At 38.3% G+C, this 16,853-nt stretch overlaps 1 protein-coding gene across 1 annotated transcript in view; it reads right to left on the reverse strand.

Annotated features, from left to right (window-relative positions):
* The window catches only part of FGD6 (FYVE, RhoGEF and PH domain containing 6), a 121,469-nt gene that overhangs the window by 50,078 nt on the left and 54,538 nt on the right, over positions 1-16,853 (reverse strand). The window contains exons 5-6 of the mRNA XM_080660255.1: positions 5,199-5,266; positions 5,083-5,113 (exon numbers count right to left, since the gene is read on the reverse strand). Of these exons, the coding sequence (XP_080516381.1) occupies positions 5,083-5,113; positions 5,199-5,266 (99 nt within the window). The remainder of the gene's footprint in view (positions 1-5,082; positions 5,114-5,198; positions 5,267-16,853) is intronic.

The raw sequence follows: 16,853 nt of genomic DNA on the forward strand, positions 1-16,853 counted from the left end.
TAATACACATCTAGATGTCTAAGAAGCTTTGCCAACTCTACGGACTTACTGAGAGCTTCTCAAATTTTCAAAGTAATGTATCCCCCCAACCTAAAGAAATTAGTGAAACAGATACTTCATTACTAGTACCTTTTAACTATTACTTAACCAATCCATCTATGTCCAATGGTCCTCCAAGCTCTGATCATTCCCTTTAAAAATATATTTTTAATCATGCTGCCTGGACATTTACAAAATAAATGTACAGAGTTGTTTATTAAATCAGTCTCCCACCAGAGAGCAAAAATAAGGTAACAAAACCAAAAAACACATTGTATCATTTGTACTTAATTATATTAGATGTCTAAGGTGTTTTATCTTTAAAATGTGCATTTATAAACAATATAATAGCATTTTAGTAGAGAAAACACTAAATAGGTAAACAAGTATACAAATTATATATTTACGGCCAAGAAGAAAACAAACAAGGGGAGTTAAAGAGGAAAGATGGTCACAGGAGAGCTTTCTAAGGAGGTCACTTTAAAGCCAGATTGGAAGGATAAAGAAAAAACTAGCTATGAACAAAATGAAAGAAGAACAAACATTCTAGGAAACATCATTAGCCAAAGCTCTGAGCAGGAATAACCTTAAGTGCTAAACAAAAACTGAAAGGAGACCAGTATGACCAGAATATGGTCAATGGTTCGAGAATGCCACCCTTCCACAATGTCTCATCTCATTACCAGAGGCCACAGAACCTAATAGGCTGGGCCATAATTTACTGTCCAAACCAGATCATTTTTGACAGTGAAAAGGAGTTCTATTAATATTATGCCAAGACAATAACCAGGACTGCGAAAAGCAAACAAAGACATATGGCTGTCCTACTTATAGGTCGTGGTAAATAGCTTAGACTTTATTTTTAATGGATTGGGAATCACTTAAAGGATTTTAAGCAAAGGAGTGGCATGCTCTAATTTATACAGGGTGTCCCCCCAAAAATGTATACACACTTCAACAGCTGACAGCTCAATTTTGAAAAAAAAATGTATTTTAATAAACACTGCCTTTATAATTATTCAAAGGTACGTGTATACATTTTTGGGGGGACACTATATTTTAGGAAAATCACTTAAAATTTTATAAGGAAAAAAATCATATAAGGAACAGATTGGAAGGGAGGTAAGAATGGAAATAGGAAGCCCAATTAGGAGGCTGTTGATTAAGAGATTTGATAAGTTGGTGAAAGTAAAGAGGAAGTAGAATCAGTGGATTTGCTATGGGTGGGCTGGAGAAATAAGTGATATGGAGAAATGAAGACCAAGTTCTAGTTTTCTGGCTTTTGCAGCTCTATGGATAGCACTACTTGGAGACAATATGCACATTTAACCTTTTTTTTTTTTTTTTTTTTGAAATCCAGTTCAAAGTTCAGGAGCTCATGGTATATACTGAAGAGTATGCACCACATGATACAGTAATTATAAAGTCTTGCCACTGCCTCTGCAGGTGCAACTTTTTTTCCCCCCACAAACATCAGGTAGATGAACCAAAGCCCTCAACTGAGTATACTGGCTCTTAAAATTTTAAGTATATTTTAAACCGTGTGCCTTTCACCTAAGTCTATTTCCTCTCAGTGTAATAACTAAAATGATGAGATTCCTTAGATTAAAAAATTTTTCCTCTGATCTATTTCACCTAGTTATTTACAAAATTCCGAATAAAGAAGTGTTAGTAAGCTACAGGGACATATTAACATTTTTTTTTTTTTAGATATGGCTGCCATAGTGGACAACACCAATATTGAACATTTCTGTCATCACAGAAAGACCTATTAACCTATTTTAGACTCTAATATGGAAAACTATTCATGGGAAATTATGTATAACTGAAACAATGGCTTCTTCCAAGCCACTTAGATAGCTGGCTGATTTCCAAAAAACACCCACTGGATTATCTAAAACATATTATTTACATATTTTAAATCAGTCATATTCTATCATGTAACAGAAGTTAACTCATTTAGATGAAATCAGATAGCAGGACTCAGGTTAAAGGACCCCTGTGCTACTGTCATGGGGTACTTTTGGTAGAGGAGTAAAAATGAGCTTTAATGGCATGGTGGGAATATTGGAAGGAAGAAAGGTGCCCTTGGCTTCACCCCCATTATCCGTCACAAGCCCTTCCTAGTAAGGGTCACACGTGGTTAATGCCCTGTTGTTAAGACACCCATTAGAGTTGGGTTCTGCTGAGTTGACATTTGCACACACCAGACAGAATGTTAACATGAGGTCAGCAGATGATCTATTCTCACCCTGACATTAAAGGCTTAGGAGATTTTGAAAATATACAAGTTAATGTGCGTTATGAATGACTCACTCTGTTCAACATCAGCTAGGAAGAGCCCAATACCATCTAGGGAAATTGGTCTGATTATCCATTTTTATGATTTGTTTAAAAAATATATAGGTAAGAACAGAACATATATTTTTAATTAACCAAATAAATAAACTGGTAAAGCTTTTAATTGCCTCCCTGCCTATTAGAATCAGAACTTCCTTCATTAAAATGAAATTTTAGTATTGGGGGGGCGGGGGGAATGGCACTAGAAAAAGTGAAAAGTTAACTGTGTGGAAATAGAATGAATGCTTCCCATTCACTGATACTCTTAAAATGGAAGATGGAAGAGGTTAATGGAAAGGTAAGTTGAGAATCTACCGTATACTGTGTGCAATGCTAGACTCTTTCACATCATCTTATTTCATTGAGTCCTCACAACCGGAAAGATGGGTACTTTTATCCCCATTTTATAAATGAGAAAAGCTAGATCCAAAAGGTTAAACTACTTTCTAAAATTCACATAGCTGGTAAGAAACAGAATCTACCAAGTCAATGCTTCTCAAAGTATAGTCCACGAGTTGTTATTGGTCAGCAAAGATATTAGTCAGAAAGTAAGAATAAGGAATATAAAACTTTTATATCAATTTGATATGGCCATGAAATTTTTATTGTATTTTACAAAAGTTCTGGTCCACCATGGATGGGAAAATTTTAAATCCTGTCCCTCACAATAGTGTGAGAAGCAGTACACTAGACACTAGCCAGGGGTGGGCAAACTTTTTGACTCGAGGGCCACAATGGGTTCTTAAACTGGACCAGAGGGCCGGAACAAAAGCATGGATGGAGTGTTTGTGTGAACTAATATAAATTCAAAGTAAAGGAGCAGAGGGGAGAGCAAGAGAACCGGATAGAACAGCCGGATCCGGCCCGCGGGCCGTAGTTTGCCCACGGCTGCACTAGACTCTAAGCCCTATGAGGGCAGGGACTCTGTGTTATTCACAGCGAAATCCTCAACACCTGTTCCATGCAAGATTAGCTGAAATAGTGCACTGAAGTTCAAATTCAAGTCTTTTTGATTCCATAACATGTTTTGCCTCTATTAACTATAGAGCTTATCAATTGACTTGTAGATGCTTAAAATTTCCTTGAAGAAGTCCTATTTAAACATGTCTATCAGGTGTCTGGGTGAGCAAATCTATGCTAATAAAAGGGTAATATGCTAATTAGACCGGACATCTTCCGGACAAAGCCACAGTGGCAGGGGCCGAGGCAGAGGCAATTATGGGCGATCAGGCAGGCAGGAAGGCGATAAGTTAGGAGCCAGCGGTCCCAGATTGCAAAGGGTTGTCTGACTGCTGGTTTAGGGATTGGGCCTAAACTGGCAGTCGGACATCCCCCGAGGGGTCCCAGATTGAAGAGAGTGAAGGCTGGGCTAAGGGACCCTCCCCTCCCCTGTGCACGAATTTCGTGCACCATGCCTCTAGTCTATAATAATAAAAGTGTAATGTGCCAATTGTCCTTCTGGATGACCTTCCAGATGAAGCCGGTGCTGCAAGGGAAACCCGGGTCCCAGGTGCCTGCCAGCAGCGGGGGGAAGCCCAGGTCCCGAGTGCCTGCCAGCGGCTGAAGTGAAGCCAAGGTCCTGGGTGCCAGAGGGAAGCCGGTGCCAGCAGCTGGGGGAAGGCCTACTCTACTATTGTTATAATTCTTTAATGAATTACAAAAGAAAAGTTACCAATATAGTCAAGAGTTCTGTGAGAAACTATTTACAGAGAAATAGTTTCACAAAACAAATTAGTATTGTTAAGAATTATTTTAGAAAATGTTTCTAAAGCTAGATATTTTTCACACAGGAATTAGCCCTCCATGTTTCTGTTGTACCAAGTATAGAACACAAGGGAATCATTTGGTAAATGTGAATCACCAAGTGAAACCCACTTTTCATGTGTGCCTATTAAAAGGAAGACTGAAAATAGTACTTTTTAAAAGCAGAGACATAAATGTGTGTATAGTTTGTGAGCCTACCACTTCTCAGCAATTAAGTTTACAATGATGTTAATAATTACACCATCTAAGTAAAGTTTCACTTCAATTTCTTTTTTTCATTGTTTCCTCTACCTTATCCCTTTCTTCTGTTAAGTTTTAATATCTTGCCAAAATACAATTGGAATAAAGTAATACTAAAAGCACTTTAGCTGCCAATGAGTAATGAAACTTGTAAAAACCTGCAGATACAGAGGAGTGCATGAGAAAAATGAACTTGTAGCCAGACTCATATCCTAATTGTTTCCCAACAGGTTTGTTCAAGTTGACAATTATAAAAACTGAAAATAGAATGTAAAAAGTTAGTTGTAAAAATGTCTATTTTAAGTCTCTTTTTATGAGCTTATTCAGAGAGAAGAACAGAACTGAACACTGATCATGACATTCTGTCATGAGTTGCTAATACAAAATTCTACTGATGGCAGACTTGTACAAATGTCCAAGAAGAAATATTATCACTTTGAAAACTATTATGAAGCTAGAAAGTATAAAGACTTTGGAGATAAAGTTATAAAGGCTCTCTATTTTTCAGAAATCATTTGGTTATATCACACATTTCAGAAAATTTCTGTATTTAAAAATAAAACCATATATTAGAAAGCACATACATGTATATACATATTAGTTCAAGTATATTTAAGTTATGTTGAAAATTTTGGTGGCTAGGAAAAGATGTAAAAGAGGATAGTTTTAGACTTCAAGAAAATATTAGCAGATACTTACGATATGCAAAAGTTTTAACACATCCACAAACCTGTAAAAAACAGCAATGAAAGAAATGTTTTAAATTAGTCAGTGGGGAAACAAAGAGTCTTCTGAATCATAAACTAGATACTTACACTTTCTCTGAGCTCATGATCTCCTTGGCAATATAATGGACTTTACTTTTTATTCCAGTATCTTCATCCTGTGGATAAGAGTGCATTAAGAAAGCATGAAGTAACAAAAGGATAATGAAGATCAGTTTTGAACTAGTCAGATGTAAATTCAGTTCCGTTACTTACAAGTTTCTGATTAGAACACATTTCATGCTATATAACATCTCAAATGACAAACGCAGAGAATTCAGTGCAGTTATTGAACTTGATGCAGGAGAAGCTGAGAGAATCAGTAACCCTCTACCATCACCAGCCCTAGATTGATGGGCTTCCCCAAGACGCCCCAGAGCCTTGGTGCAGCACAGCCATCGGTGGTTCAAAACAGAAATGACCCCAACAGATACCACATGCACATTCTTCTTGGGGTGCACACAAGTAATGCGAGATTAGTGAGTGTCCAACAGGAATGTCTAAGAGCACTTTACCCAAAGAAAAGCCACAAAGTCAAACACCTTAAGTGCAGTCTGAAAAGGGCTCTTTTTCACTGTCTACACCAAACACTGGCCAACATTTCAGCCATGGCTCTCTTCAATTTACTTAAAATCCCTTTTAGAAATATGCTCTTTTACTTCTGTTTTATTCTAAAGAGCTGAAATGATGCACCTGAAACTTGGATAATTTTGATAGCTAGTGTCACCTCAATAAATTCAATAAAAAGGAAACAAAAGAGTAGAAATGAAATTCTTAAAATATGTACTGCTTTGTGTGTAAATTAAATACTCTAGCAGGAGAAAAAAATGTTCACTCTGAGCAGGGAGAGGTGATTATGATTAGGAAGGATGTCTAAATAGGTAGGGATTTAGAGACTTGTTTTTATGTAAAAATGAAGAAAGCTGGTTTTGACTCTTAGTCATTAGAGAAAAGGAGGGGTTTCTCTCCATTTCTATTCTGGTGAAAGGTCTGCACCAGCAGTCCCACCGTGAAGGGCCAACGAGAGTAAATTAGGAACAAGCAATTGTAACATTTTTTATATTACACCTAAGGTGAGAAGTGTGACTATGGTTATTAAAAGGAAAACATACTGATGCTTCTGTTGAAGAAACATCAGACCTGGTTTTATTAGGAGAGACCTCCTGAATACATGCCGACATTGGCAATACCAGAACCCAGTTATTTTGTGCTGCCTAAAGTGACGTTGAGCAAGGCACTGTCGCAATAAGGATAGAAAGTGACCATGACAATCCCGTAGTCAGTCACTAACAAGATGATACAGAAAAAAAAAAAGTGATCTCTCATTATTAAAAATTAATAATAACGGTAGCGAAGTGGTCCCCTCTTTTCTAAATTGAAATTATGGATCATCATAGCACATCTGTTTACCTGAACATCACTGTGATGGGTCAAAGGACTATCTTAGTTCCTTATTTGGGGAAAAAAAAGTTGTTTTTATCTGCTTCTAGAATTTCAGTGTCAGACCAATATATAAAAATAGATGCAGTTTAACAATGAATGAAGCTCTTAAGAAAATTATATTTTAATGATTTTTTAAAGTATGTCTGCTGATGTTCTGTAAATACATTAAAACCCTTTTATTAACTTCCTCAAAGCACTGTGACACTTAAATGAATAAACACAAAGAGGATCCTTCAAGATTTTATAGCATGCTAAAATTTAGATTCTTTTATTACAATAACTAATATTATCATAAGTCAGTATTTTTATTTATTTTTATCCTCATCTGAGGATATGTTTATTGATTTTTTTAAATATATTTTATTGATTTTTTACAGAGAGGAAGGGAGAGGGAGAGAGAGTTAGAAACATCGATGAGAGAGAAAGACCAATCAGCTGCCTCCTGCACACCCTCCACTGGGGATGTACCCACAACCAAGGTACATGCCCTTGACCAGAATCGAACCTGGGACCCTTGAGTCTGCAGGCCGACGCTCTATCCACTGAGCCAAACCGGTCAGGGCTGTTTATTGATTTTTTTAACAGAGAGAGAGAGAGAGAAAGAAAGACAAAGAGACAGAGAGAGAGAGGGAGAAAGAAAGAGAGACAGAGAGAGAAACAGTGATTGGTTGCTTCCCATACACACCCCAACCGGGGTTCAAACCCTCAACTTTTGGTGTACACAATGACACTCCAACACTCAAATGAGTCACCCGGCCAGGACAAATCTTCATTTTTAGATTCCGTTTTTACTACACTGAAAACCAATGGATCATAAATGGTAGGTGAAGTCATAAAAGTGAATGAGATCAAACACAAAAGAATATGTAAAGTGAGAACTGGACCATGATCAGAATACCAAAGAAGACCCACTTAAAACAGGGATTTGCCAAGATTCAAAGTTGATTACTAGCCGAGTTGGGAAGAGAACCCATATTTTCCAATATGCAATCTAGAAATTGTTCTATTACTCTCCGAATCTCTCTTCAGTATCTTCTGGTAATCATATCCTTAAAAATATTCACAGCTGTCCCTGGCCAGTGTGACTCATTGGTTGGAGCATCAGCCCCAGCAACGAGGGTCTCAGGTTCGATTCCTGGTCAAGGGCATATACCTGAGTTGTAGGTTGGATCCTGGCCCGGGGTCTGGCACATTTGAGAGGCTATCAATCAATGTGTCTCTCTCTCATCTCTCTCTCTCTCTCACTCTCTCTCTCCCCTCCCCCCCACAACCCCAACATATATTTCCCCTCCTCTCTTCTCAACATTTAACAAATCCAAACATTCTGCAATACTTGGCTTAAATTTTGTGAAACAAATTGTTATATATAACAGGGTTTCCCTCCTCCTTCAGGAATAAACACTAACCTTGCAATGTATATTTGTCCCTCTGTGTTTTCCTATCTTACTACTGAAGAATTCACATACAATATCAAGAAATCCTCTTTCATCAGAAATACTGTTATGCAAAAAATATTCAAAGTAGTCTATAAAACAACTACTTATAAAAATAATCTCTAGAGTAAATAATTATTAATAAAGAGTACATTAATAGTCCAGTCTAATTAAACTAGAACAGTAATTTTCAACCTTTTTTCATCTCATGGCACACATAACTAATTACTAAAATTCTGCAGCACACCAAAAAATATATTTTTTGCCGATCTGGAAAACAAAAGGAATACTTTAAAAAAAGTGTAATTTTGATTCATTCACACCAGATAGCTATTGCTGTTGTCTTTTTTTTTTTTTTAATTTAACAATTTAAGGAAAAAGAGGTCAGTGCCCCGGACTAAATAGGCAGGTATTGCATGTTTTAAAAATTATTGCCCTGGCCAGTATGGCCCTGTGGTATTGTCCCATACACGAAAAGGTGGTGGGTTTGATTCCATTCAGGGCACATACCCAGGTTGCCGTTTCAACCTCTGGTTGGGGCACCTACCAAAGGCAACCAATTAATGTTTCTCCCTCTCTCTCTCTCTTTCCTTCTCTCTCTCTCTTTTCCCATCCTGTCTCTTAAAAAAACACACAATTCTTGAGGCACACTGGTTGAAAATTGCTGGCCTAGAATATTTTGCTTTACCTTGTTACTTAGCTCCCAAACTCTCTTTAAAGGGACAATTAGATAACTTCGACCTCTATCCCCATTATTATTCCTCTTTCTAGGGCAGGTTGTTGAATAATTGAGACTAACAGGTTGAATAGGTATTTCTCAACTGAGCAAGATAGGTATAAAATACTCAACTCCATTCACTCACCTTTCTATTTATTTACTTTTAAAAATATGTTTTTATCGATTTTATCAAATATATTTTATTGGTTTCAGAGAGAAAGAGAGAGGGAGAGAGAGATAGAAACATCAAAGATGAGAGAGAATCATTGATTGGCTGCCTCCTGCACACCACCTACTGGGGATCGAGCCCACAACCTGGGCATGTGCCCTTGACCGGAATCAAACCTGGGACCCTTCAGTCGCAGGCTGACATTCTATCCAATGAGCCAAACCAGCTAGTGCTGCTTTTATCGATTTTAAAGAGAAAGGGAAGGAGAGGGAGAGAGAGAAACATTGACCGGCCGCCTCCCGTAAGTACCCTAAGTGGGGATCAAACCTGCAACCTGGGTATGTGCCCTGACCAGGGATCGATCTGGTAACCTTTCATGCATGAGACGACACCCAACCTACTAGTCACACCAGCCAGGACATTCACTCACAGTTTTTTTTTTTTATATACAGAGCTAACATTCCTCAGGGAAAAGTTGTAAACACAGCCTGATCTTGTAGACTACATTATCAAACATGCACTAATAACCTGACTACCTAAACATACACACATACACTCACACATGGATAATTATTATTATTTTTTTTAATTTTCAAGATTTCTCAAATGGCTATCTTTTTTTTTTTAACTTTATTCATTTTTTTACAGAGAGGAAGGGAGAGGGATACAGAGTTAGAAACATCGATGAGAGAGAAACACCAATCAGCTGCCTCCTGCACACCCCCTACTGGGGATGTGCCTGCAACCAAGGTACATGCCCTTGATTAGAATCGAACCCAGGACCCTTCAGTCCACAGGCCGATGCTCTAGCCACTGAACCAAACCGGTCAGGGCTGGATAAATATTTTGAAAAATACTGTAGCAAATCAATGCTTTTCTAACTATTATAATTGGTTTCTCTATGTTATCTGTATTTAGAAAGTTTAATATTTATAAAATGCAATATATCCTTTTAAAATTAAAGTCAAAATAAACGCATTAAAAATGAAAAAGAGAAACCTAAACCATTAAAAGAACGGAATTCTTGACTCTGCATTCTCTATTTTGAAAGGCTATAAGGCCCCTTACAGGTCAAGAGGTGGTTTTAGCACTACCTATGCAGAAACTAGGTACACTATAGATGCTGGAGCATGCCGAAAATGTGTACCAGCTTTATACAAAAATTTCAAGTAAGTATCCTTTATTTTTGGCATCCACCTTATATTTCCCTTTCTCTTTTTATTACCCTCCTTTTGGTACATCTGTAACTCTAAACTTTTTTTACTTTCTTCTTCAAAACCCTGCTCTGCCAGGGCCTGGGTTAGAGAAAACTGTCAAGAGTGACTCCATAGTAATAAATATGTTATCCCCAGGCAGATATCGTGCTTCTGTTATAGCTGGCTCTAGATTTACTCCACTGCAATCCACTCTCTACACTGCCACCAGAGCAATAGTTCTAAAATGCAAATATAATCATATTAGTTCTCAGGTTAAATCATATCAACAGCTCCCTATCACCTATGGGCAACAAAGACCAACTTTTCTTTTGTCGTGCACATAAGACACATCACAATGTATCTAGTTATCTTCATTAGTCTCATTCCTACCCCTCCACTCTGTATTCTCTCAAATCCATCCAAATTGGAACCACCATGCAACTCCAAGTGTGCTCTGTCCCTACATGTCCATCCCTTTACACTTTTCCTTCCCCTTTCCTCACCTCCCCCTCTCCACAAAGATTTCAGGCAGTCATATTCCAACTCATCCTTTATGAATGCATTCCGAAAACGTAAACTCAAGCATGTAAAAAATATAGGGGGTAATTCTAAAATTCTACAAGTCTATGTATTCTATTGTCTATTTTACCTTTTAAAGTAGGAAAACTACAGCGCTAAAAAGAAGATAGTAACTATTGGAAAATGATTCAATGGAAATAATCCTTTTCAAAGAAGACAAAGACAGATAAAACAAACCAAAATAAAAAAGCTGTATACTATCTCCAACTTGTAAGAACAATGCTGATTCTGACCCAACTCAAACAATGATTGAGAAATACATCCCACTGAAAAAAAACCTCAAGAGAAGCCATATTTGGCATCTCAACTTTTCAGTTAATGAAAGCCCTCACTTAAATTACATTGCATTTCAAAGCACATTGCCTATGCAATAACTCCATCTCCCAGAAGAAGTGCACCGATGTGGAAGTTCAAACATTAGCCATAAATGAAATTATTTTGTCAAGGTCACAAAATAAGTCATACAAATTCCCAAACAGCCTTTGATCTGAAAACGAGTTTTTATGTTCCTATGTCTTGATAATAGCCCAGCTTTGCAAATTCTGAAATGTGTTCTCTCTTTTCATATTGTTCACTGCAAATAAAGTTTGGTGTAATTTATCCATTACTTTTTAAAAGAATTTTTAAAGGCCTCTGCTAAAAAGAGTATAATTAGGCAGCGGTGGGTAATTCAGGAAAAGATTCTACTAAAAAAAAAACAACAACCAGACAGACCTGCCTGAGCAACATGTCTACATTATTGCTATGCCAAAAATGAGGTGACACCATGACTAACTTCTAAACCGCTGCTGTAGAGCCTAAGACCATCAGAAAACACTGATATTTACATTACGATTCATAACAGTAGCAGAATTACAGTTATGAAGTAGCAACGAAAATAATTTTATGGTTGGGAGTCACCACGACATGAGGAACTGTATTAAAGGTCGCGGCATTAGAAAGGTTGAGAACCACTGGTCTAGAACATACTAACAGTATCTAGGACTTTGTATATATTTAAATGATTGTTGAACCTACATCTGTGAAGAAGCTACAAGAAAAATTAGCTTTTAAATTAGAGCAAGACAGATACCAATAAAACAGAGGAGGAATTACTTGATAGTCAAACTAAATCCCACACTGCTGAGCAATTGCAGTAGGGATTAAGAACAGTTATTCATCTGTCTTAGGTGTCTTAGAAATTCACCTGCCTCAGGTTAAGTAATTTCTAGTGGTTACTCCCAACTCCATGATTCAATACTTTACAGCACAAAAATGAAGTCTTGCAAAAATAAGTAACCATTGAGTTCTAACCAGGTACTGGACAGTGTTCTAAGACTTTACACACATCAAATCATTTAGTCCTCACAATTCTATGAGATAAAAATAATTCTCATCTTCATAAAATAGGATGCTTTGGCCTACAATAGGTTAAATAATTTGCCCATGTGCACTTGAAAAAAATGTATGTTCTGCTGCTCTGGGGTGAAATGCTCAAAAATATCAACTGAATCCATCTAGCCTAATGTGGCATATTTAAGGCCAGTTTCCTTGTTAATTTTCAGTCTGGAAGATCTATCTATTGATTTCAATGATGTATTAAAGTCTCCTACTGTCAATCTTTCCCTCTGTGTCCATCAACTTTTCCTTTATATAGTTAAGTGTTTCTATATTGGCTGCATAATGGTTTTTAAGAGTTATATACTCTTATTGGATTGATCCCTTTATCATTATGTAATGTCCCCCTTTGTCTCTCTTACAATTTTTGTTTTAAAGTCTATTTTATGTGATATAAGTACTGCTACCCCAGCCTTTTGTTTCCATTTGCATGAAATACCTTTTTCCGTCGCTTTACTTTCAGTCTATGTGTATCTTGCAATCTGTAGTGGGTCTCTTGTAGGTAGCATATGTATGGATCTTATTTTCTTATCTATCCAGCCACCCTATGGTGTGTTTTTTTAAAATTTTATTTATTTTTTATTGTTATGGGTGCTTTTACTGAAATGGTGACTTTCCTGTGATTTCTGACCACCCTATGTCTTTTGATTGGAGCATTTAATTCATTTACATTTAAAGTGATTATTGATAGGTATGTAGTTACTATCATTTATTATTTATATTTATGTTCCCTCCCCCCCCACCACCTTTTTTTAAAAGAAGTCCTTTGAAAATTTCTTGTAATACTAATTTGGTTGTGATTAACTCCTCTAGATTTTTCTTGTCTGGGAAGCTCTTTATCTCTACTTTAATTTTTTTTTACAATGCAAAAACAGATTTATTTGTACACACACCAATGATGGGTAGCAGTCTTCTGTCAAATGGAGAAGGTTATGATTCTTCAGGAACTGATTTTGGCACCTACTACAATGGGAAGACTTGCTTTGTTGTCTTCAGATGTTAGGTCTATTTACCTAACACTTCAGCAGGCTTTTTAAATGGGTCTTCCTCCTCCTGGGCCTGATTTTCTAATTCCTTGATATACAAGCTGGCATTGCAGTTATTTGTGTTGTTCCTCTGTTTATCCAGGTACGTTTCCATGAAACATAAGACAATAGATGCATTGTTGACAGAAGCTGTGGTCTTCAGGTCGGAGCTTGGCTAACTGGTTCTCCAACTCCAGAGCAGACTCTAGAGCTTGAATGTCGGTTCCTCAGTTATTTACGTCAGGCCTCTTAATCACCGAAAGGCAAATTGTACTCACATGTCTTCTTAGATGTCTTAGGAATCGCTTTCCATGTTCCCTCTTCACCTCAGCTTGGTTTTCAAAGAATGTGGCAAAGGGAGGTTCTTCTGGGCCTTCAATGTAGTAACAGCCCACAGATAAATAAGCATCAGTGATGTGACCTCATAGATGTCACGTGATCAACAGCAACCCTATACTCTTCAGAGAGGGGGTGCTTGGCTGCCATCTCAGCTTTATAGAACATCAGGTATAAACAGTGCTCTGCTTCAATTTTACCATCTCTCTCTCTCTCTCTCTTTTTTTTTTTTTTTTTCATTTTTAATGATCCTTGTGAGCGATCTATAGACCAGAACCCTGGGGAGAATTAGGGCAGAAGATCTCTCCTTTGATTTTAATTGATACCCTGCTGGGTACAGTAGTCTTGGTCTAGGTCTTTTATCACTATCACTTTAAATATTTTGTGTCAAGCCCTCTGGCCTAAAAAGTTACTGTTGGAAATCTTATGTGAGCTCCCTTGTAGTCTTTCTCTTGCTCCTTTTAAGATTCTCTCTTTGCGTTTAACCTTGGCCATTTTATTTTTATTTTTTTAAATATATTTTATTGATTTTTTTACAGAGAGGAAGGGAGAGGGAGAGAGAGTTAGAAACATCGATGAGAGAGAAACATCAATCAGCTGCCTCCTGCACACCTCCTACTGGGGATGTGCCTGCAGCCAAGGTACATACCATTGACCGGATCGTACCTGGGACCCTTGAGTCCTCAGGCCAACACTCTATCCATTGAGCCAAACCGGGGCGTAACCTTTGCCATTTTAATTATAATGTGTTTTTGTGTGTGCCTCTTTGGGTTCATCTTGATTGGGACTCTCTGTTTCCAGGACAAGTATGTCTATTTCCTTCCCCAGGTTAGGGAAATTTTCAGTCCTTAGTTTTTCAAATAGGTAGGTTCTCAATCATTTGCTCTCTCTCTTCTCCTCTGGTACCCTTTTGATGCAAATATTTGTGTGCTTGATGTTATCCGAGAGGTCCCTTAAACTATCCACATTTTTTAAAATTACTTTTTCTTTTCCTGGTCTGAATGGGTGTTTTTCTACTACTTTATCTTCCAAATCGCTAATTCGATCTTCTGCTTCTCCTAATCTATTGTGTATTCCCTCTAATGCATCCTTCTTCATTTCAGTTATTGTATTCTTCATTTCTGGGATGAAATGTTTGAAAATGTCAATTTTATGGTTTCTATGTCCTTTTTTATGCTTACTATCTCTTTGTTGACGTTCTAAGTTCCTTGAACATCCTTATAACCAGTGTTGTTTTTTAAATAAATCTTTATTGTTCAGATTATTACAGATGTTCCTCTTTTTTCCCCCCATAGCTCCCCTCCACCTGATGCCTCCACCCCCACCCCATGCCCTTACCTCCTGCCACTGTCTTCATCCATAGGTGTAAGATTTTTGTCCAATCTCTTCCGGCACCCCTCACACTCTCTTCCCCCAGAGAATTGTCAGTCCTCTCCCTTTCTATGCCCCTGATTCTATTATATTCACCAGTTCATTCTGTTCATCAGATATTTTATTCACTTGATTTTTAGATTCACTTGTTGATAGATATGTATTTGTTGTCACTTTGTTGTTCATAATTTTTATCTTTACCTTTTTCTTCTTCTTCCTCTTCTTAAAGAATACCCTTCAGCATTTCATATAATCCTGGTTTGGTGGTGATGAACTCCTTTAGCTTTTTCTTGTCTGTGAAGCTCTTTATCTGACCTTCAATTCTGAATGATAGCTTTGCTGGGTAGAGTAATCTTGGTTATAGGTTCTTGCTGTTCATCACTTTGAATATTTTTTGCCACTCCCGTCTGGCCTGCATAGTTTCTGTTGAGAAATCAGCTGACAGTCGTATGGGTACTCCCTTGTAGGTAACTAACTGTTTTTCTCTTGCTGCTTTCAAGATTCTCTCTTTGTCTTTTGCTCTTGGCATTTTAATTATGATGTGTCTTGGTGTGGTCCTCTTTGGATTCCTCGTTTGGGGTTCTCTGCATTTCCTGGACTCGTAAGTCTATTTCTTTCACCAGGTAGGGAAAGTTTTCTGTCATTATTTCTTCTAATAGATTTTCAATATTTTGCGCTCTCTCTTCTTCTGGCACGCCCATAATTCAGATGTTGGTACGCTTAAAGTTGTCCCAGAGGCTCCTTACACCAGGGGTCCTCAAACTTTTTAAACAGGTGGCCAGTTCACTCTCCCTCAGACCGTTGGAGGGCTGGACTATAGTTTAAAAAAAAAAACTATGAACAAATTCCTATGCACACTGCAGGCCTGGGACGAGTCGGCTGCTAAGCAGGATAGGCAGCGGCACCCGGTGGGCCGGATAAATGTCCTTGGCGGGCCGCATGAGGCCCGCGGGCTGTAGTTTGAAGACCCCTGCCTTACAGTATCTTCATATTTTTTTATTATTTTTTTCTTTTTGTTTTCCTGGCTGGGTGTTTTTTGTTTCCTCATATTTCAAATCTTTGGTTTGATTCTTGGGGTCCTTTGGTTTACTGTTGAATTTCTGTATATTCTTTACTTAAGACAGTGTATGCTTAATTTCTGACTGGTCCTTTTCCATTTTTTTGGCATTCTCATTAAGATCCTTAAAGGTCTCACTAAGTTCCTCAGAGGTTTCTAGAAGATTGTTGAGTAACCTTATAACTGTGGTTCTGAACTCTATGTCGTCCAGTAGTTTGCTTTCTTCCATTTCTTTCATTCGTGACATGTTTCTTTGTCTCCGCATTTTGGCTGCTTCCCTGTGTTGATGGAGTGGTTTTCTGTGATAGGTGACCTATAGGGCCCAGTGGCTCAGCCACCCCAATCACCTGAGGTGGACACTCTTGGTGCACCCCTATGTGGGCTGTGTGCACAGTCTTGTTGTAGTTAAGCCTTGATTGCTGTTGGTACATTGGGGGGAACTGACCTCCAAGCCAACTGGCTGTGAGGACCCGCTGTATCTATAATGGAAGAACTGCTGTGCTGGAGACACCCTTATGGGGCTGGACTTGTTTCAGTGGGGCTTTGGTGCTCACTGAGTCTGCCTCTTGAATGTGTCACTTATGGATGTGAGGAGTTGAAATCTGGTGTCGTCTCACACTGACCACTAGGTACACTGGCTCCTGGATCTCCAGTGGGGTGCAGGTCAGCTACTGTCTGAGGCCACCCAGCAGTAGCTACAGCTAGATCTGCAGATTTCTCCTCTTTGCTTGGGGTTTGGAAGTTTTGAAGCTGTCTGACTGGAGCTGCAGTTTGTTAGGTTAAGCTGCGATAGGGCAGGCCTTCATATGCAAAAGCCGCTGCGCACAGTTTGGGTGGGTTTGTAAATTGGGCGGGGCGGGGTCTCAGGGAACCACTAGGGCGTGGCAAATAGCGATGGCTGTCAGTCAGCCGTCTCTGTGTCTCCGCGTCCCCACATCCTGTGCCCCAGCGCAGTAAACAATGGTTCCTGCACACACTTCTGCAAGAAAGCCACCCTCACTT

The sequence above is a fragment of the Plecotus auritus genome (genome assembly GCF_963455305.1).
Source record: "Plecotus auritus genome assembly, chromosome: 3".
Taxonomy (NCBI): Eukaryota; Metazoa; Chordata; class Mammalia; order Chiroptera; family Vespertilionidae; genus Plecotus; species Plecotus auritus.